The sequence below is a fragment of the Drosophila gunungcola genome (genome assembly GCF_025200985.1).
Source record: "Drosophila gunungcola strain Sukarami chromosome 2R unlocalized genomic scaffold, Dgunungcola_SK_2 000030F, whole genome shotgun sequence".
NCBI classification, from domain to species: Eukaryota; Metazoa; Arthropoda; class Insecta; order Diptera; family Drosophilidae; genus Drosophila; species Drosophila gunungcola.
In genome coordinates, this window is record NW_026453176.1 from 314749 (window position 1) to 335066 (window position 20318).

The following is a 20318-nucleotide window of genomic DNA, read 5'->3' on the forward strand; positions in this document are numbered from 1 at the left end:
GAGTCAAGCGGATAGTTAAATCACTCGCCGCAAACAATTAAAAGTGTTTACTCTGTCCATTGTTAGATGCTTATTGGACCACTGAATAATCTTGTGGGGGTCTTTTAAGTACAGTGGGTGCCATTGAATAAATTTCATGCTTTTCATTTTTAAGAGTTGTGTGGTTCTATGCCACATGCGACTCAAGCAATACCGAAAACTCCGACACTCCCTATATGTCAATACATGCATACAATCTTTCGATTTATGTATTCACAATCGCGGTCAAAGCAATAGCTGTGAGATCAAAGAGGTGTACATATTTGATTTCAAGCATTTTTCTAAATTAAAAGTATTTAAACACATTATTTGTTTCAGTCAAACTATTTGCATTTTTGCATTTTTATAAGTTAAATTATATATATGTATTATTTTTTTTAACTACAAATATGATATTTTTCAAAAGGAAAAATTAGTTTTCACATTATATTTAGTTATACTTAAATTCGATTTGCTTATGTACATATAACTCCGAAACTCGAATGGAAAAACAGTTGGTAATAATGATAATATGGCAAGATTTACTTGGCGAAAATTAAGATAACGTCAGATAAGATAAAAAGGTTTGCAAAAAGTAAATATTGGATAAAGTCATGTCATTAAAGAGTTGCGAAACCATTATTGTTCAGATATACATTAATGACTGACTATATCCACAATAATGTCTACTTGTTTATCTGATAGATAATAAAATTTAAATTTAAACATGTTTTTATTTCCTTATGGCAAATATTTGAAGCACCATGGTCTGTGCATGAAAGTATTGCATTTTTGCTGGTTCTCCACTTGAAATTGCTTTCTAAATGCCCAGACACAAGCTTTATAGAGACATGTGTGCATGGATATTTAATTTATGCACAAAAAATTAATCCATAACCCAATTGGAAGGCACTCAATTAGAGCCGTATAAAGCGTAAAATGAAAATCCATTGGTGAAAGACATCGAACAAACTTGGAGAGAGAGTGGGCGGGGGGAGGAGCCGATCAGAGGGGGGTGGTAGGCGGCGGGGGTGGTGGCCATCAAGATATGCTTGCGCGTGTGTGTGTGTGTGTGCCAGCGCTGCCTGTACGAGTGCTCGAGTATGTAAGTCAACAACGTTGACGCAGCACTTAACTCAACTCGAAGCAATTGGCTTTGGCGATCAATGAACGCAACACCGGAGAAGAAGAAGCTCCAGCGAGAGAGGAGTGCACTTAACAAAATGTATTTTTTCTGTATTTTCTTTTATATTTTTACATACATATCTCTAAAATAGATTGGTAATTAAGTATAATGATAATGATTTAATTGGATACACTTGGACAATTTTAAAGTTCAATGATTTTCAAAAATTTGGCTCTGTACTGATACAATTTTCATTAACTATTTTTTTTTATTTAAATACATTACATTAATGTATGTATGAAATCTTAAAATGAGAGAATTCGCCTTGACTAAACATGATTTTCTAGGGAGGGAATATAAATTATCAGCGGAGTTTGATCCCGTTTTTTTTAGTGTAGTGAAGTGGAGTTTGTTTCGCTGCTGTGTTGTTTTTAGGACGATGACTCAAGTACATAACACGGGGGAGAGAGTGAGAGGCAGAGGGGTAATGTACTATATATGTGGGGAGCTTATCGGGAGCTGGAATGAGAGCACAACAGTCTCGCTTGTTTTCGCCTGTGGATGGGCTTGATGTGGCGTCCATCTGGTGAGAGTGTGAGTGTTCGTATACGGAACACCCTGTTACTGCGTTTGCTACGCTTCTTGACGGCATTCCTTCACGTCAAACGCGAGAAAACACAAACACCAAATGGACAAACGCTTAAGATTAAAAACAAATGTTGACCGCTTCTAACGAGCCGGCACTCCACGAAAAGAGAGAAAGATAGGAAAAGAAAGAGCCCTCTCCCCCACACACCCACATCAGATTGACACACTTACGTGACTGCCAGAGAGAAAGACACAGAGAGCTGCGCTTGCGCCTCGCTCTTTAACATGCGGTATTCATAGGTGGGTATGATCAACCAAGGTATAATATGAAATTTTTTTAAAATCCCATTTAAGAACAAATTACTCAACTATCGTTAAAAATAAATGATTATGAAATTATCAATAGAAAGTTAAATCCTTCTGCAAGAAGTTGTTTCCTGCATTTAATTTATAAGACATTTTTTTTTGTAGGTTTAAGTCTGTTTTATATAATATAATACTCATTAAATTTAAATATATAATGTAGTTTGGATAATTTATGAATTCATTTCTACCCAAATGTAAAAAGTATCAAAATATCATGATTATTACCTACGTTCTTAGATTTTTGTTTCAAGTTCTTTAACATTATAAAACGTATAACTTTTAATACATATGTTTTCAAAAGTTTTCTGATTTGGATATTTACAAATTTGGTTTCATTTTATTTTAAATGTTTTACTTAATTCTAAAGATACTGGGCATTTTGTAGTCTGTTCAACAGAATACAAGCTTCATTATGTTTTTATTTGAGATTTCCGTTTTACAGTTTCAAATTGCCTATTTACGAGTTCTGACATTTGACAAGGCAATGGGAAGTGATTTTAATAGTCTGGTTGGTACATTGGTTGCTTTGTTTGTTTGATTTTCTCCCATTTCCCCCGCATCGTCTCAATGTCACGCTGATAAGGGCGCGTTTTTCCGGTTTGTTTGCCTCAGCCTTATGATTGCTCATATGTATATTTATTTCTTACTTGTTTACAATGCAAATAAATTGGGATCGTGCGGGCAGCGATCGAGAGGTTCTATCAGTTTTATGCAACACTTGTGGGAACTCAACGTCGTGGCGTTGATAGAAACGCTGGGTCCATAAAACCAGCGCGGCTGAAGACTAACAAACACTTGTTAAAATTGACACACAAAGAAATTTGTTTTGGAGGCCAATACAGTGTGTCATCGAGTAAGTTTATTTTTTAGGATTTTGTCTTTATTGCCACAACTTGAATGTTATATAATTTTTTCAATAATTTGTACTTGATTTAAGAACTTAAGAAAGTAAATTATATACCTAATTCCTTTATATAAAACAGTCAATCTGAACCAGCTTTTAATTTGTAAATTACCAAAATTTTACAATATTTAAAATAATTTCGACAAGGAAAGATAATAGTTCGATTTAGGAAAGAAGAACTGTTCGTAGTCAGTGGTTATTAGAGGAGCTAGCTAAAGGACCTGGAAGTGGACATGGTCCGGAGATCTGCGTGTGGTCCTATATCCTTATCCCGATCGGAAGTGATTCTCCTCCACATCCGTTTAGTCTACCTTTCTCTCCTTTTCAATCCCATAGCGGTAAAATTTAATTCACCATCTACTACTTCCTCACCCACAATCTTGGTGCCTTTTTTTTTTATTCCTCTTTGTCCCCTTTTTGATTTCCGTTACGCTTGCGCTTGAAGCGTGCACAACATCCGCTCCTTATTTCTCTTTTCTTTTCCGCAAATCTTTCGTTTCGCTTTTGTTGAGCATTTTACAGTTGGAACATTTCCATTGTCCCGAAATCCTGGGAATCGCAGCTATTAACAGGTGATCCCGCTATCTGGCAAATCATTTGCGAAGGTGTGAAAATATATTCCGGATTCAGAGAGTTTTGAGGGTGGATTTGGACCCATTGTTCATATTGTTTTTCTTCCAAGTGTGGGAAGTACCTTAATTCTCAATTTTTAATTAAATTGTTTAAATGAAATTGACAATAAAAATTAAATGTATAAGATAAGGAGGATATAGTGATACATACATGTTTCCAATGTTTAACCAAAACTAAAGACTGTAGGAATGCATATTTGTGCCATGTGGCAAAAAATTAAAAATAATTTTGTAGAATATTTAATTATATACCTTATTTTCGCTTTTAGATGTGTTACACAGTTAAGAATATGCGTTTCAGTTCCCCTTCCTACCATACAGATTGTTGAGCAGACTATGGCATTTTTTTTATTTTTGAACAGTCATTTATCCCACAATCTGTCAGGACACTTGACACATGGTCTCAAGAACACTAACCGCACAATTATGCCTCTTAAACGCTCTCAACAATGCAAACCAACAAAGGACCAAGCTAAAAAAAATCAAAACTGAAAGGGCTATTTCGGGTATAATTTCATGTAATTGGGGACAGTTGGCAAAGAGCAGATTTGTGGTCGGCCATCCTGACCCTGGGAACAGATTTCATTGGGCATTGACAGTTGCCCCAGTCGGTTATGCAAACTCAATTTGGGTCACTCAGGGTTCCTGGGGTCGCGAAGGGGAGCGGGGGTTGGCATGATGGCGTCTGTTCATATGGTGGCAGTTCGTCAAGTGACCTGAATGTAGGTTAGGTGGATGCGAAGCTGCTAGCAGCCTACTGCGTTGGAATTGCAGAGGTGCCACGAAAGGGGGCGTGTGTTTGTTGACTAAAATCACATATTCTTTGCAAAACTCAAAATAAAATTTGAGAAACTGTTTTTAAACACAACGATAAGAAATATATTATATATTACAACTTTTACTTCTTTAAAATTAAATGTTTAATTTATGGCATTTTAAAACAAATTTATTAAGCATAAAATAATTTAAGTTTATAATATTGCTCAGCGTGAGCTTTAGCGTAATACAGAGATGAAGTCAACAACAATCTCAAATTTTTTTTAGAATTTTTTATGTGTCAGCAATCTTGCATCCTATAGAACCTATACTGTACTTAGAACCTATACTCAATATGATTCATTTTAGGTAAAAATATTGTTTGACTTTATCAATAGATAGTTACACCTTTTGCGATAAGCGCCAGGTAGGTGTTTCTTGCAGTTAATTGAACATTGCGATCGGCATTTTGAAAGTTTTTTGAAAGACAAATATGTATACTAACATACAAAGCATATATTTTCGTTTATGAATTAATACCAAGTTTATGTTGAACTATAGAGAAAAAGTTTTTAAAAAATAATTTAAAGTTGATTATTTATAGAATCTGCAGCAGCCCGATCTTTTGAATATCCCTTCTCGTGGGCGCCACTGCTGCTGCTGGTGGACGGCCTTTTGTGATGCATCTTGGCTTGTGCCACCCTTTTCTTTTTTGTGTGCCAGCCTGGTCCATTGAATGTCTCCGCATGCTGAGTGCTGCTCATCCTCTATGCATGTCGGATGGATTGTTGGAGACCCCTCCCGAGTCACCCTTTCCAGGAACCCCCTTCTACCCATCGGTATCCATTCAATGCTCATAATTGTGGTTCAAATTGCTGGTGAATGATGCAAGCGCTGCTGAGGAAGAAGCACTTGCCACAGATTTGTGTTGTGCTGGTCTTGATTGTGACACGTTGGTTCTGGGGCATTATTGTTATCATTCTTATTGTGAATCGGGTTTGTGAATGGTTTTGTGGAGCCACATCAAATTGATTTAATTAAGCTGAATTAGACAGGAGCGGAAATGAGAGGAGTGAGATGTGTTGCAGAGTTTTGGAACGTGGCACACGTGCCAGGAAGTTATCAGCTGCCGAGGTGCCGGGAAATACGTTACATTCGGTAATTTCTCGACTCAACAAAGCGCAGCCAACGAAATTATTGAGGCACGCGGCAAAGGAGCAAAGGATCCAGCACAAAAGAGGGACCCCTCTTCGGTGGCAGGACCCTCAATGAGTCCTGCAATGAGCTCTCTCTTCGGGGGTTGCAGTTGCACATTGAGCAGCAACGTCGTCCTGTTTGGGTAATTGTTATCTGCGATCCCGAAATGAACGTTACTTTGAGCCATAGGCCCGGTGTTCTTTTCCTGGCACGCGCCAAACTCTCCCCCACTCCGTTCTACTTCCAACAGCTGGTCTTCCTTTTTTACCAAGTCCTGCAGGACATTATATCGATATTGAAGTGGCAGCCGAGATTCTTTTTTTAGCTGATCCCTGGCAACTGTGAGATAGGTCGCATTTCTAGGTCTCAAATCTGTCAGAATCTGTCATTATATTTTTTTGCAGTTTTATAAATGTTCGTTTTAAATCAATATATATTTTTTGTAGGGGCTCTGTAGTGTCTTTTAAAATGAAAGCTGACAAATGGTTTGCAACCTTTCTTTTTTCAACGTTTGTAATCCTTAAAAATTTCATTTTCAAGGAATATTTAATTTGAAATTCATCATAAATGTTTTTTCGTTTTCATGGTAAGGTTAAATTGTGTATCTTAAGATGCAAAGTTCCATGCGTTTTCCCAGTTTAAAAATCTATTTTTATTTTTTTTTTTCAGGATATTTTAATCGCAGTACAGCCTATAAAAGAAAATCAATTTTGTTCAATTGTAGCAATAATCCAAGGTGAATAGGCATAAATATCAGTGTATATGCCATAACTTGTGTCGCCATGCCCAGAGCTAAATATTCCGAATTGAGCCCACGCTTGGGTGCTTTCGAAATCAACCATTACTCCCAAAGGACTTCCAGGGTCCGCGGTGTGTTCAGAAATCTCGGGGTTATTGCAGCAAAATCGTTCTTCTTGGTTGCGACACCAATATTCAGTCTTTCCGATGTCACTTCTATCGACTGGAACAAGTTCGAGAGTCGCTTTGATTTGTTGAATATCGCCTTCAACTCGACGCCATCCAAATAAAAAAAAACTCTGAGTATAGTTAATCGGGCTAATAAGCCCATGATTTAAAATAATACAGATCGGCCTGATTTTCGCTGCAAGAAACCTTACTTAGCAAGACAGTACGAGTTTAAGTAATTAAATAGGAAAAGTACCTTGATCTTTTAAAGATCGATCCAGTTTAAGTAAAGCAATGTCGTTGGCCATAATGGTTTCGTATTTTGGATGACGAAAAACGTCCATGACTGGGATATCTTCTTTTCCATTTTGTGGCATCGATTGATTGTGTCCCAATCTAACATATCTGTAGCAATAATTCGAGTTTTCTACAGGTAAACTAACAGGGGCTGGAATTTTGTTACTTACAAGTTTTCGGTTATTTCTGCACAATGACCCGACGTAAGCACAAAGCCTAAAATAGTATTTAAAAAAATAATATAATAAATAGTAAATAGTTTGGATTCCGAAATCAGAAATTAAGTTTACAAAAATACAACGACAAAACGAATAATGCTTAACATTAAAATAAATACGACTTTTAACCAAATACGAACGATATGTAATAAGTGATCCTGAGCATGCGTAAGCCCCTTGGCGAACTAAGTATGCAATCCATTGAGCTGAATCTATATTTTGGTTATCGTTGCCTTCCTCTTTAGGCGAAATGCATCCTGGTTCCAGCAACTGAACCGATCCTCGTGTCTCTAGGACTAAGAATGCCGACAAAACCACTAGAAAACCCATGAGCGTCATCTTATGTGAAACGGAAGAAACGAACTGTTTAAATTTAAAATTTACTCATTAAATAACCCATAAATGATAAGCAGTAGAATAGGCGATAAGCCAAGCAAAAATGTAGCAAACTTTTGCAGTTCTAACAAAACCAAAGTAGGGAGTGTGAACATGAAAAATATTATCGCTTAAAAATGTTAATATTAATCACAGCCCATTGATCTTAGACCTCGAAGTCAAAAGATGTTCTTCGAAAAAATATGAATTATTTATTTATTCTGTCCGAAACATATAAAAATTAAATTGGTGATAACTTAGCAAAAAATGAAGTACAAATAATTCCACCTATTTATCTTTTTTATGTTTTATTTTAACTCCCTAGCTAGGGAGTGTTAGTGTGATGAATGTTATCAAAAAAACGTTGTGCTATAAAGATTTATAACCAATTATGACTTAAAGTTTTTCATTTCGATTTATGTATAATATTTAACAAAACAGAGATTTTTTAGTATATAGCTGCTGGGGCCAGATTCATAAAACTCATTCCATTAAAACTACTAATACTCAAAAACTCTGCCCGAAAATCACTCACTCAAGGCTCAACTCAAAGACTCAAAACCGAGCTCAGCTCACATCCTTGCTAAGGATACGGGGCGTGAAATGTCTCAGCCTCGGAATTCCGGCTAACTCAGCAGCAGAGCACAGTTCTCTAACCATTTTCATGGTTGCCAGCAAATTATCTATTCGGGGTTTCCTGGGCTCTGGGTTTTGGCAGAAAACCGAGCATCGCTGACCACAGCAAGTGTCGCCGATATGGCCAAAAGGACACTCCCCGGAAGAGAATGATGAGAAGGAGGAGGAGGAGGAGAAGGAGGAAATCGGGATCCTTGGCCACTCATAAACACATTATGCATGCCACCTTGGGGGTGCTCGGTTCACAATTTTTGCAGTTTTCGCTGTGAATGTGCAAAAGTGTCTATAAAACCATAACGCGTTTTCCTAGAAAAGCGGGGAAAATCAGGTAACGCCCTCGACTGACTCTGGCTGTGCCTGTGTTGTGACAATCTCCTTTTCTTTGAGAGATTTTTGTAGGTGAACCATAAAGCGATTATGATTGGGAAATATAGTTTTATTTTTTCTCGGCCTTTTGGGCGAAAAGTAAAAACTAATTAGGGTTTTTGTTAGAAGAACTTCGTACTACATAAATAAACCATTAATTTAACATATCGCTCAGCCAGAACGAATCGAAGCGAAGCCAGTTTGCCTGAGGTCAGATACGGAAGGTATCGCCTGGATCGCATGGCAACTCGTGACCAGGTGTGCGCCAAGTCGTGTGACGACATCGCATCGCACAACCAATATAATATATCTGCGCATACCTTTTTATGCATATGTTATATAGACTTACGTACACCCCACCCCGCCGTCTGGAAACCTCCTTAAAAAATCGAGCAAAAGTTTGCTGCGCATGCGCAGCTCAAAGTCTCCACCCCTTGGTTACTTGGCTTTGTTTTGAGAAATCTTTTGCGAAATGTACAATCAGGGGGTTGGTTCAAAAACACAAAAAGGGGGTTCGGGGTAGGAGCAGGAGGTTGCCAGGGGTCGCTGAGGCGCAACGACCTTTCCCTGTTCCGGGGGTTTTCTTTGCCATTGCAGCTGTTGTTTTTGCTTGAGCGAAAGATTTTCCTTAAGACACCCCGAAAAACATAAAAACAAAAAAAACAGTCTTGGTTGTGTGCAACGCGTGTGAAAGTTCTGCAGTTCCTTAGTGTTTTATATTCCTGTCCACGCTTCAGCCATTTTGTCGAACATTCTCTGGCTTTTCGGGTAGCAGATTTGCGATCTAGCTGCGTCGCAAAAGAAACTCGTCCTTGGGTGGGGGGAATGTGGCAGAAGCGTGTGCTAGGGGGATCTAGGGGAGAAAACAGGCCTGGCTCTCACGCACAGCCTGTGCCAACAAAAGAAGTTTGCCAAAGAAATTACAGTTCCTGCGAAGCGAGCTAAATGTCGTAAATTGTGGATTTATTCCGAAACAGTAGGCATCATAAAAAAAAATTATATATTTTGGCATAAACTCGTATTGAGAGGGAAACCAGAATGGGCACAAAGGCGGATCTCCAATGGCTCAGTTGCAAATCATTCGTGATCCACAAGGGGATTTGAAAAAAATATTTAGGTATAAAAAAATTGTATTTATTAAAATTTCTACTTTATAGTTTGTACCAAAAATACACTTAGAGAATTTAATTTGTAAAAACGATCTTACAAATAGACTGTATTGTAGTCTTCAACCTTATTGGTTTTGATCAATACAGAATATGGGTTTTGGAGTATGTGTATTTTTTTATGATTTGTATTAATTAACTTAAAATGGTTTCAAATCTTGTATTTATTGTTTTGTTACTTATTAAAGCTAAATATATAAAGAATACATATTTACATGTGTTGATTAAACTTGCATTTCCAGCTGATGAAGTAGCGAACGCGGATTGTAAATTGGAGAACAAATTTATTTAAAACGAACAACCTTTTAAAGCTTTTATTGCTGTCAAAAAACGACCTAGTTTCGAGCCTTAACTAGTAAAAATATTAATAAAGTCTGGCAAAACAATTTTAAGAGCTATCGTAAACAAAATATTTGGTGCCACAAACGTTTTTGAAATCGTTTGCTAAGTTTATGGTCACTAAGTTGCTGTTGTCATTAGGTTTTTATAAAGGAATGCTAATGACAAAACTTTAAATTAGATTGTCAAGAAAAAAACTTATAATATTTCATTAGATTATTAAAAAAGTAGTGGTATATATATTTTATCCACTATTATAGCTTAGTTTTTAAATTATACTCAAAAAATTAATGAGTGTTCTGAATTTAAAATTAAATACGCAATAACAAAAATTTTTAAGGGTACGTTAAATACAATGCCTCATAATAATACCAATGTCAGTTTAATTCAATTTTATTTCTGGTACTCTTGCCAATAATTTGTTCTACTTACAACGGTTTCTGATTTTTTTAAATTACCGAGCTCTATAAAATTACTGTCTTCACATCCAGACAGACCTTGAGCTGTTCCAGTTCTTGTTTTTCATCGTTAATGTCTCTGAGTACTTACGGCTTAATGGTCGGCCAAGTCAATGTAAACAAATGCAGTGACCTTGATGGGAGCGCTAATGGCTTTATAGTGCACTCCCACTCCCACTGCATGTGTATAATATGGGATGCAGTGTCCTCGACACAAGGTTACATTTTATGATTTGGCAAATTTCCAGCGAGGAAGTTCCTTTAAGGGCTCGAAAGGATGCGAGGCCCAAAGTTGACGGCAGAACTGCTTGTGAGGAAGAACTGCGGCTCAAAAGGATGCAAGAAAGGATAACTTTATGGGCCGCTCGTAAAGACCGTTTGAACATTGGACAATATGAGCAATGGGTGATTATTTGTTTTGGTCACAATAAAGACGGCGGGTGGCAAGGATAATGCAAGGATATCCTTCTGCATCCTCAAGCCATTAGCACGACAATTAGCGGCTGAACAACGGGACATTCGGCGGATGGAAGGGCTGTGCCAAATTTCCAGGAAGACTGGGGCCTTTTTACGTTTATCCCCGCTTATTTTTTGTTTTGCGTAAAAAAGTGCAGCTAGATTTGCGTAAAAAACGTTTGCCAAAAACAGAGTCAGTCTGAGTTCCAGAAATTAAAAAAAAAAAGGTTTTGTCCGGTTATGAGGTAATATTTTGTTATTCACCAGGTTTCTAGGAAGTCCAGAAATTGTTTTCGCGTTATTTTTTTTATTTTGCTAAAAAAGTGTGTCTACATTTGCGTAAAAAACGTTGGTCGTAACCAGGAAGTCAATCTTAATTCCGGGAATCTCTGAAAAAAGGTTTTGTCCGGTTATGTTATGTAAGTTTGTCCGAAAATTCCTAAAAAAAGGTCGATGATTTTTGGAAAACGACAAATTATTCCTTTTTCCGATAAAATGCATTTGAGTGACAGCCGCAATCATAAAAAAATCACCCGATAAGATGACAAAATTTCTTATCAAAATAACTGGGGGAATAATAAATTGTCGATAATTGTAAATCTCACCCAAAAAAAACCCAGGGCGAACCCGTTAAACTAATTTTCCCAGCCTTCTAATTCATCCCCATATCGAACACACACAAAAATGGGAACAAAACAATAAAAATTGAGGAATTTCTCAGCGCAAAAATTCTGGAGGATAAGCAAGGATTCTTGTGTGCTACACTAATCGTTTATTTTGATCAACGAGCTGAATCAATAAAAACGAAACGAAGCGCCTACTTCAGGACATGTCATCGTCCTGTTCCCATTCGGGTTCCCATTCTCGATCCCATGGCAACCTGTTTCACAGGGTTGGATGTCCTTTTGTGTGTGCGTTGGAGTGTTGCCGTTGCCGGCCGTGAGAATTGAATGCACGGAGGGGCACGGCAAATAGGGGTAACAGGTTCAGGTCCTGGCCCTGGCCATACTGCACATGCACAGGTATGCAAAAGTCAAATTTGTTTGCTATGGGAATTTGTCGAAGGTGTCTGGCTTGGGAAAGTCTTTGAGTGCGAGTGTGTGCGTTGTGCGGTGGGAATTCGCTCAGCTCCTTTTGTTTGGTGTGAATTTGATGGAAACTCTGAAAATTGTGGGCGGCGAGTGGATGAGAGATCAGGAAGAGTTAGGGGATTGATTCAAAGCGGTTCCCAAGGAACACTCCTTGGGCAAATAAATGCTTGGCTTGAAAAAAATTTCGGTAAACAGGACAAGCAACTTCAGTTACAGTTATTTTTTTAAATAAATAATGGATTGGGCTACTCTAAAATATTTTGCAAAGTTTCCTAAGTATTCTTCATTTACGTTGGTAACAAAAATGTAATGCTTTAAAGTGTGATTTAAATTGTATCTTAAGCTTATAAAATAAAAAGAAAACAGTTTTTTCTCATATTGTTGTAAATACAAAACAACATATTTAATAAAAACAAAAAATAAAGTAAAACTGAATTGATGTTTTTTTAGAAATACAGAGAAGTTCTTTCTTCAAAAGCCATATTTTGCGCCTTTAATAGGAATAGAAAAATTTATATGTATTTTACATTGGCATTTAAATCTATATCTAAATATATAATAAAAAATACTATACATTACAATAAATAGGGTTGTCAAAAGTAGGTTCATCCATTTAATGTTTCCAATTTTATTTTATCAATTTTAGATTTTAAATATATATAAAATTTTTTTAAGTTTTAAAGCTTACACATACAATATTTTTTTTTTAAAATATAAATTTATCTAAGCATAAAGGCATAAATAAACATAATTTAATAGAAGACTAAAACATAACTTGGACTTAAAATATTTCTTTTACCACTCAAACTATACATAAATTCTAATTTAATTTGGTTTGTCAGGGCCAAATGTTTCCGATTTCTGCTAATTTCCTGTGCCCGCCCCAGGCCGTCGTTTTGAGACATTTCACACAAATTTCGTGCACTTCCTTCCGGTGAGCGGAAGAAAAGGAGCGCATAAGGGCAACCAGCACGCAGAAAGGATATTCTCGGGCCAGACAATAAATAGAAATCTAAATTGCAAAATATGGGCCACGGCCTGTGGGAACCAATTTGATGTGGGCCCACCCTCGCATCATCGATAAGATCGTCGGCCAAAGGAGGTGCTGAGAAAATCTCGTTTGTTGTGGCAGGACAGAGGGTTCCTTTGTTCGCCTGGGAGAAACATTTTGCTTGTTTGCGCTCGAAAACAGGTTAACAGGTATTTAGCCCAGAGATCAGTCAGGATTAGGGCGACGGGTGATGATGGGATTCGATATCTCGAGTGGGTGGTCAGTTATCATATGGAATCCATTGGCATGGAAATGGAGCATGTTCGCTGTCCCATAAATCAGTGAACGACTGAAAATCGTTAAAATTTCATTTGCATTCCAGTACAAGCAATTAGGCTAAAGACTCTGAGAAAAGGGATATTGAAAAACAAGAGAGAAAACGAACTAATGAAATGAAATAAAATAAAATGAAATGAAATGGTAATTTGATACGCGCACACTTATGGAGTGCGTTTTACAAGGACTCGCAGGTAGTCCTGTTGCCATGGAGAGTCCTTTGTCTGAGCCCACATTGGCGCATCGAATGGCAATGCAAGCAAACAGATCCTTGGCCCCGAAGATCGATCGTTATCCTTGGGGGAGCGTTAATTAGATTTGCACCGAGCGCAGCGGTCCTGATCAAAGACTCAGTGGTCAGTGGAAACTCTGGAAAAATCACAGACACACACCTGTGGGAAAGGACCCCACGCAGCCAGGACTACATGCACTTGCACACATCTCTCTCCCCAGGACGTTCCATTGACTGACCTTTCCTTTTCCATTTAATTTCCATTGTTATTTGCAGTTCCTTTTATTAATTTGAAGTGCCCGCACTTCATGCAACTGTTGCGCTTGGCTTCATTTCTTCCTTCCGGAAGGATGGCTCTCCTTTGGGCTTCTATTGTGCCCGGCATTTCCTGTGGGTCATTCGGAACCCTGTGGCCAAAACTATTGTTAATTAATTGCGCTGGTCAAGCAAGACGCCTGGGAAGAGGAAGTGGCGGGGGATGGAATGCATCCAGGTAATCATTAAAGGAGTAGAGGATATAAATGTGATTGTACCATGTATCATAAGGTGGTTTGGTGGGAATGATGATTGTCTTCCAAACTGTCTTTACTTAAAAACTATACAAAGTGTTTAAAACAATAATGTGATTTAACCAAATATTAAAAATAAAGTAATATTAGTGTTATAAAATATAAAAAAGTTAAATTATTTCATTATTATTAAGTTAAAAATTAAAATGTTGACATTAATTTTACATCTTATTACATATACCGCTGGCGCCATCTAGCGTTAATCGACAATACCTGCTTTCTACTTACGTTTCTTACATCGTTTAAGGGCGCCATCTGTGTCTCAAATTGAAGTTCTTCAGTTCAGTGCTAGATGCCGCCCAGAAATAATTAACTTCCAATTAATTAGTTTTAAACTTTATGTACAAAATGGAAATTATTAACAATTTATTTTTTATACAATTAAAGTAAACTTTTATAAACTACAAAGTTCTATTTAAACAAGCATGTAATGCTTGATTCAGGCCTGCACTTTGAGGCTAAAAAGGCCAAAGACTTTTTTAAAGGATTTTATTGACCCATTTTAATCTTTAATTCCGTTCAGCATTTAGCTGAAAAGTATTTTAAATAACTTTTTGTTTGAAGAAATGTCGGTAGGCATAGTTGCTAATGTTCCTATAGTTTTTATTTTTATTATCTTAATAATAACCTTAACAGGACTTTATTATTGACTAATTGAAGTGCTTAATAGAAAACTTAATTTGTTGAAAAAATTTTAATCACATGTTAAATTTTTAAAAATGTTATGCATTGGTCTAACTTGTATGGCCTTAGTGCTCCTATAAATTTTATCCTTCAAATGGTCACATATTTTTATCCGCTCCCCTCGACGGAAGACCCTTTCATGGGTGCAGCAACCTCCACTGGCATGTGTCATCATCCCACTGCGCAAAAAGAAGACCTACAACTGTCGCTTTTTGCGGTGACCCCCCCGTGGAACTCACCCCCCATCCCCTCGACCCCCCTGTTATATATATTTTTTATTGTGCCAGAAGGTCTTTGCTGCTCCTTCGAAATTTATTTTAATTCGTTTTTATTTCTTTTTAATTTTTATTACATTTTCGTATATTAGCTTTGACTTTGCTTTAGTTGTATCCACTTTGAATTATTTGCTGTTTGTTTTCCCTTCTCGCTCCACTCCACGGGGCTAAAAATGAAAAAAAGGGAAGTGGAAAGCAAGGTCCTGCTTTTTTTATCCCCAGCATTGTTCCATGTGGACTTCTGATCTGGGTGGAGAATGGACGATGTCTAGGACCCAGCAGCACTGGTGGTCGGTCTCCGGGTTGGGTTTTGTAGTTATTGTCCAACGTTGACTGTTTACGCCGAATGCTCTGCGCCACGGCGCAATCCGCGGAGTAGGAAATTAAAAATGGCGAAATAAAGTTACATTTTTTATGGCTTGTGCAAATAAGTCACATCCAGGCGACCAGTGGGTTGCCGAGAAAAATCCCAGCCAGGCAGCCGATGGGCCCCGCGTGTAGCTCATCGCTTGTTAAGCAAGAAAATAATATTAGCATTAAGCGTTTGTCTCTGCGCCTCTGACAGACACGGCGCCATCCGTCGTCCCTCCCAAAAGTCTTTTACTTTTTTCTGATATTTATTTTACAAAATGGGCGACAAACTTGCCCGGCTTCAGCTTCATTTTTTTTCGCTTATCCTGGTCTTGTAGTTTGTGTGCTCTCCTCTTTTTGCTCATATGGAGCACATCCAATTAAGCAGTGGTCTAAAAAATGAGTTCTGTTGGGAGTGGTTGGGTGGCGCGGCTGGTGCGAAGTTTTTGACTTTAAAGAGATCTCTGGGAACCGGAATTAATGACTGTATGATAGGTTTATAGGTGCCATGATACACAATTGCAAATTAGGAAACTCCATTAAAATAGGAAGAAACAGTGGTTCAGTTACCTTCCACGATATTTATTTATCTATATTTATTTACTTTAACACGCAAAAATAGTAATAACATAATTCAAAAGGTCGACAAACATAGCATTTTCGTATTTATTGCATTTACCCCCATTTATAATTTGTATTTATTTGTATTTATTTACTATAACATGCATAAATAAGAATAACATAATTTTAAAAGTCGACAAACATAGCATTTTTGTATTTATTGCATTTACCCCCTTTCATGATTTGTATTTATTTATATTTATTAAGTGCGATTTTCTCTAATAAGGGTACAAAAATGATTTAACGTTAAACGATTTAAATTTTTTTAATATATTAAATTTGTTTGGGAGAACAGTTTTAGAAATTTTGAAAAAAAAAAATATATTACACGAGTCTCCGATTCATTTAAGACCTACCCCAACTGGTTGCCTCACAGTTCTATTTATGGTCACTTCCTCCTACAAATTTCATAGAGCTCCACATTTAAAAACCAGTTTTTGATTGACACACTTGCACTTTCTTTCAATTAGCCGCAAAAGACGATCGTGTGCCGGCTGCTGACTTCTCTTTTCGGCGGTAACAATTTTGGGATTTCTTCGAGACCCTAATTAACTCGTATTTAAGGCAGGAACAGGGCGTGGGTGCTGAAAAGAGGTGTTGAGAGACTCGTATGGAGATGTAGGCAGATCGCGTGATGGCTCGCCTGATAGCAACACCATTCTTAAGAGGCTTTCTTCGGCGGAGCTGCCTCAGTACCGCGCTAGACGCTGTCGCGATCGTGATCATGTGGACTTGGCTGCTGCTCCTAAGTCTTTTAGAAGTGAACTTCGCCAAGGCCCTTTACGACCAGTGCAACCACCAGGTGAAGCTGCAATCGGGCCAAAAACTGCTCATCAACTCGCCCTATTACCCGGCTCTCTATCCCAGAGGCACTTCCTGTCGCTATGCCGTGGAGGCTCCCAAGGATCAGGTGCTGCAATTCAAATGCGAACTCCAACTGCAGACGGTGAGGATATGAAGTGAAAACTAAACAGTGATGCCTGGAATCTATTTCAAATCAATCTAAAGGTGTGTCCTATTTTAAATCGTAAGCCCGCAAAAATTTTAAAAATTCCCTTACCCGAAATTCGGTCTTTTTGTTTAAAAAAAGCGAGTAAATTTTCAAACAGAGTTACAAAAAAATAATCCTTAAATACAAAGTCAAAATTAATTTTATCCCGATTAAAAATAAACTCCTGATGAAGTTGATGAAAGTGCCTATAGACGAAGATTATTTTATTAAATATTATACAAATTCTCAATTCGTTAAAAGCTTTGCACTTCACCAGAGTTAAGAAGTTTAGAATTTTAAAAGTCAAAGTGGCATCACTGTGGGTCTTCTTCAACCAATGCCATTTTGCATAGCTCGTTCTTCCGCAGCTTTCCACGGATTTGAAATGCCGCACGGAGGTGTTTCACTTCAATTCCGAGGGCGACGAGGTGTTAACAAGTTCGGAATACTTTTGTGGCAGCGGAAAATTCGAGCGCAAAAGTTTTCTCAATCGTGCGGTGATTTCGTACATATCCAATGGACATTCGGAGCCGCCCTCAGCCGTCAAGTTAAAGGATAAACTCACGGCGGGTGCAACTACTAGCACAACTACGCAGGCACCACAAGGTGTTTCTATAGAGGAACAGGACGCTGAAGAGGTAGAGGTGGAGCCTGGGGCGCCGGAGGAGTCGGAGGACCCAGAGGAATCCGAGGAGGACCTCAGCGATGAGGTGCTGCACGTGCTGCAGGATGTGGGCGTCAGCGATGCCTTGGCCTATGTGGCCTCCTTACTTTACGACGACGAAGAGGCCAGAAAGTCCAAAGCTACGACTATTTACCTCGACGCATTGCCAATTCGCAGCACTTCGAAGATTTCCGGAAAACGTGCCCGGATTGTTACCACCTACCCCCTCGCCCCATCCACTCGCCAGGGAGGAGGACGCTTCACCTGCCTCGTCGAGGCCATTCAGCCCACGTGCAGCTGCGGCTGGAGCCGCACTCCCCGGATAGCCAGTCCCACCAACGAGGAGGCCGTCCTGCACGAGTTCCCGCCCATGGCCGGTGTGCTGACCAAGAAGCACGGAAAACTCTTCTGCGGCGCTGCAATCAGTAAGTAAACTCGCGACAATATCTGGAAACGGGTCTTGGAATCAACTATAAATATAGATCTAAAGCTGAGCAAGCTAAGGTTCAATTTAATGAAAACCATTCCATATCTAGAAAAAAACCGGAGCTAAGAATTAGTATAAATTTTCAATGATTTTTTTGGCTTAAAACAAAAGACCGCCAGCTTGAAGAAATTTCAAACTTAATTTTGCATTTTTTTGTACAAAAATTTTTTTTATTAGTATTGGTATGGTATTATTAGTATTGGTTTAGTATGGGTATTGCATTAATGTTTGCATTTGTCGTCATGTTATTGATAATTGACAATTGCTTTATTTATTGTGAGCTTTTGTTTTCATAATCTAACGTGCACATTCCAGGCAAAAACGAAAAACAATTTTTATATTTCTTAGTTTAGCGGTCTGTTAATTCCAAATTTAATTTTTTTAGAACCTTAGATTTAACTACCAAAGCGTTTTAGGTCGAAAAATAATACTTTCAAGTTACTAAAATCAACATTTATTATAAGTTGTTGTTCTTGCCATTATTAGGTCCATTGTTACTTAGATGTGCCACAATAGTTGGTTTTTTATTTTCTTTTTACTTATCAAGAATTGAATGAAACAATTTTATTAAATTTAATTTTAAACAATACTAAATATTAATAACAATGACTTACAAATTTAAATCGACAAAATCCTCCTCGATTTAGAGAATGACATTAAAAATTTGTTGTATGGTCTATGATATGTTTCTATTTAAATAAGCTATCGATGACCGAAACGGTTAAGCAGAACTGGAGATAAAAAAATGAAATTTTCACCAAAACAGGTGAAAAACGTCATTTGCTCTTAAAGAAAAAATTGTACCATAAAAATGTTAAGTGACATTTTCTGAATCACGGAGTCCATCTACACCAAAAAATCAAGATTTGATCTCTGGAGGATTTCATCGATTTAAATTTGTAAATCAGTGTAATAATACTCATACTTGTTTCCGTTTACTTGTTTTCCAGTCCATCACCACTACTTGCTGTCGGCTGCGCACTGTTTTCTTGGCCCGGAGACGAGCAGTGCCGCCCAACTGCGTGTGGTGGTGGGCGAGCACGACTTGGCCAGTGCCTATGAGACGTTCGCCACTCGTCGCTACGACCTTGAGGCCCTGATCATCCACGAGGACTTCAGGCAGGCGAGCGACGGACAGCCGAGGAACGACATCGCCCTGCTTAAGACACGATCGCCGATCATGTGGAGCATGAATGTGGGTCCTGCCTGTCTGCCACTGCAGCCGACGGAGGATGGCCGAAAACTTCCACTGGCCGGTCACCAGGTGGTCGCCGCCGGATGGGGCACCACTTCGTATGGCGGACCACAGACCCACCGCCTGCTGAAGGCCACATTGGACGTGATCGATGGGCAGCGGTGCCGGCAGACTTTGCTCTCCGCCGGTGGAGTACCGCCGCACACCTTTTGCACCTTCACTCCGGGTCGGGACACCTGCCAATACGACTCGGGCGGGGCTCTCTACGAGCGGATCCACGGACGGCTGGTGGCCGTGGGCATCGTCAGTTTTGGCCAGTCCTGCGCCACCCAACAGCCGTCGGTCAATACGCGAGTCGCCTCCTTCATCAAGTGGATTCGGGCCAAAAGCCCCGAGGTGGCCTATTGTCCTGGCCGGATATAAGACCAGCAACTACTCTGATTTATGTACAGTATTTATAGTAAGGCTAAGAAAGTCGTCCAAAGTTAATCGAAAAACGTTTTTGATTAATGGGACATGGGGGTTGTAAAAGCTGGTCAGCCATTGTTAATACAGCCAATAAGATTATCGGAATGGTTTTTGAATACCTCATTAAAAGGACGCTCAAAATAATTAAGCTTTCATATGATGTCATTCTTTGTATTACGAATCAGTTAGTAAAACAATTAAAGTCCAGGTTCAGAAACTTCAACGGTTTTTGGCAACTTTAGAATGTGTAAAGAAATATTTCTATTATTACAATTTTTTTTATTTTGTTTAAATAGCTAGTTAGTTATTTTCAGATACAAAATGAATAGTATTTGTATTGATTACTATTAATCATAAACATTTATTTGATTCATTTTTTAAAGTCATTGTATACAGTCCACTTCTTTCAAATTTGAAATTTTTAGAAATAGTGGTAAAAATGGTTTTCAATATTTTTCAAATACAGGCTGTGTTAAGGATTGTTTACTTTAGATTGTAGATATTCGTGATATGAAACCCGTAAGCCTGTTTGCCGGTAGCCTCGTTCTTAATTCTTTTT

At 38.3% G+C, this 20318-nt stretch overlaps 3 protein-coding genes across 6 annotated transcripts; 1 reads left to right on the forward strand and 2 right to left on the reverse strand.

The window, feature by feature from the left end:
* Positions 1-1077: 1077 nt before the first annotated feature.
* LOC128256842 (uncharacterized) lies at positions 1078-19954 on the forward strand. Of its 4 annotated transcripts, none has more exons than XM_052987514.1 (5): positions 1078-2032; positions 16425-16470; positions 16519-16900; positions 17314-18034; positions 19047-19954. In XM_052987514.1, exons 3-5 carry the CDS (start codon positions 16589-16591, stop codon positions 19712-19714), a joined length of 1701 nt encoding a protein of 566 aa, XP_052843474.1. In that variant the 5' UTR covers positions 1078-2032; positions 16425-16470; positions 16519-16588; the 3' UTR covers positions 19715-19954. The 4 variants fall into 4 exon arrangements, with proteins under 4 accessions (XP_052843474.1, XP_052843471.1, XP_052843472.1 ...); XM_052987512.1 differs by lacking the exon at positions 1078-2032 and adding an exon at positions 2492-2951; XM_052987513.1 differs by lacking the exon at positions 1078-2032 and adding an exon at positions 2492-2951 and having other exon boundaries at positions 16523-16900.
* LOC128256843 (serine protease 42-like) lies at positions 6268-7467 on the reverse strand. The gene is made up of 4 exons (XM_052987515.1): positions 7149-7467; positions 6961-7006; positions 6750-6898; positions 6268-6689 (listed from the first exon to the last, which is right to left on the reverse strand). Exons 1-4 carry the CDS (start codon positions 7345-7347, stop codon positions 6292-6294), a joined length of 792 nt encoding a protein of 263 aa, XP_052843475.1. The 5' UTR covers positions 7348-7467; the 3' UTR covers positions 6268-6291.
* LOC128256919 (uncharacterized) lies at positions 11481-14278 on the reverse strand. The gene is made up of 2 exons (XM_052987643.1): positions 14252-14278; positions 11481-11754 (listed from the first exon to the last, which is right to left on the reverse strand). The coding sequence occupies exons 1-2, from the start codon at positions 14276-14278 to the stop codon at positions 11599-11601; spliced, it is 183 nt and encodes a 60-aa protein (XP_052843603.1). The 3' UTR covers positions 11481-11598.
* Positions 19955-20318: the final 364 nt, after the last annotated feature.

What these genes read in the sequence shown, in the direction of transcription:
- LOC128256919 (XM_052987643.1), bottom strand. Translation starts at nt 14,278, where the DNA reads ATGGCGCCCTTAAACGATGTAAGAAAC. An exon ending in CCTTAAACGATGTAAGAAAC is followed by an intron (nt 11,755 to 14,251) that starts GTAAGTAGAAAG and finishes CCCTCCGTGCAT; the next exon opens with TCAATTCTCACGGCCGGCAA.
- LOC128256842 (XM_052987511.1), top strand. Translation starts at nt 16,589, where the DNA reads ATGGCTCGCCTGATAGCAACACCATTCTTAAGAGGCTTTCTTCGGCGG. An exon ending in GCGAACTCCAACTGCAGACG is followed by an intron (nt 16,901 to 17,313) that starts GTGAGGATATGA and finishes GTTCTTCCGCAG; the next exon opens with CTTTCCACGGATTTGAAATG. An exon ending in CTTCTGCGGCGCTGCAATCA is followed by an intron (nt 18,035 to 19,046) that starts GTAAGTAAACTC and finishes CTTGTTTTCCAG; the next exon opens with TCCATCACCACTACTTGCTG.
- LOC128256843 (XM_052987515.1), bottom strand. Translation starts at nt 7,347, where the DNA reads ATGACGCTCATGGGTTTTCTAGTGGTTTTGTCGGCATTCTTAGTCCTA. An exon ending in AGGATCACTTATTACATATC is followed by an intron (nt 7,007 to 7,148) that starts GTTCGTATTTGG and finishes ATACTATTTTAG; the next exon opens with GCTTTGTGCTTACGTCGGGT. An exon ending in TCGATCTTTAAAAGATCAAG is followed by an intron (nt 6,690 to 6,749) that starts GTACTTTTCCTA and finishes GGTTTCTTGCAG; the next exon opens with CGAAAATCAGGCCGATCTGT.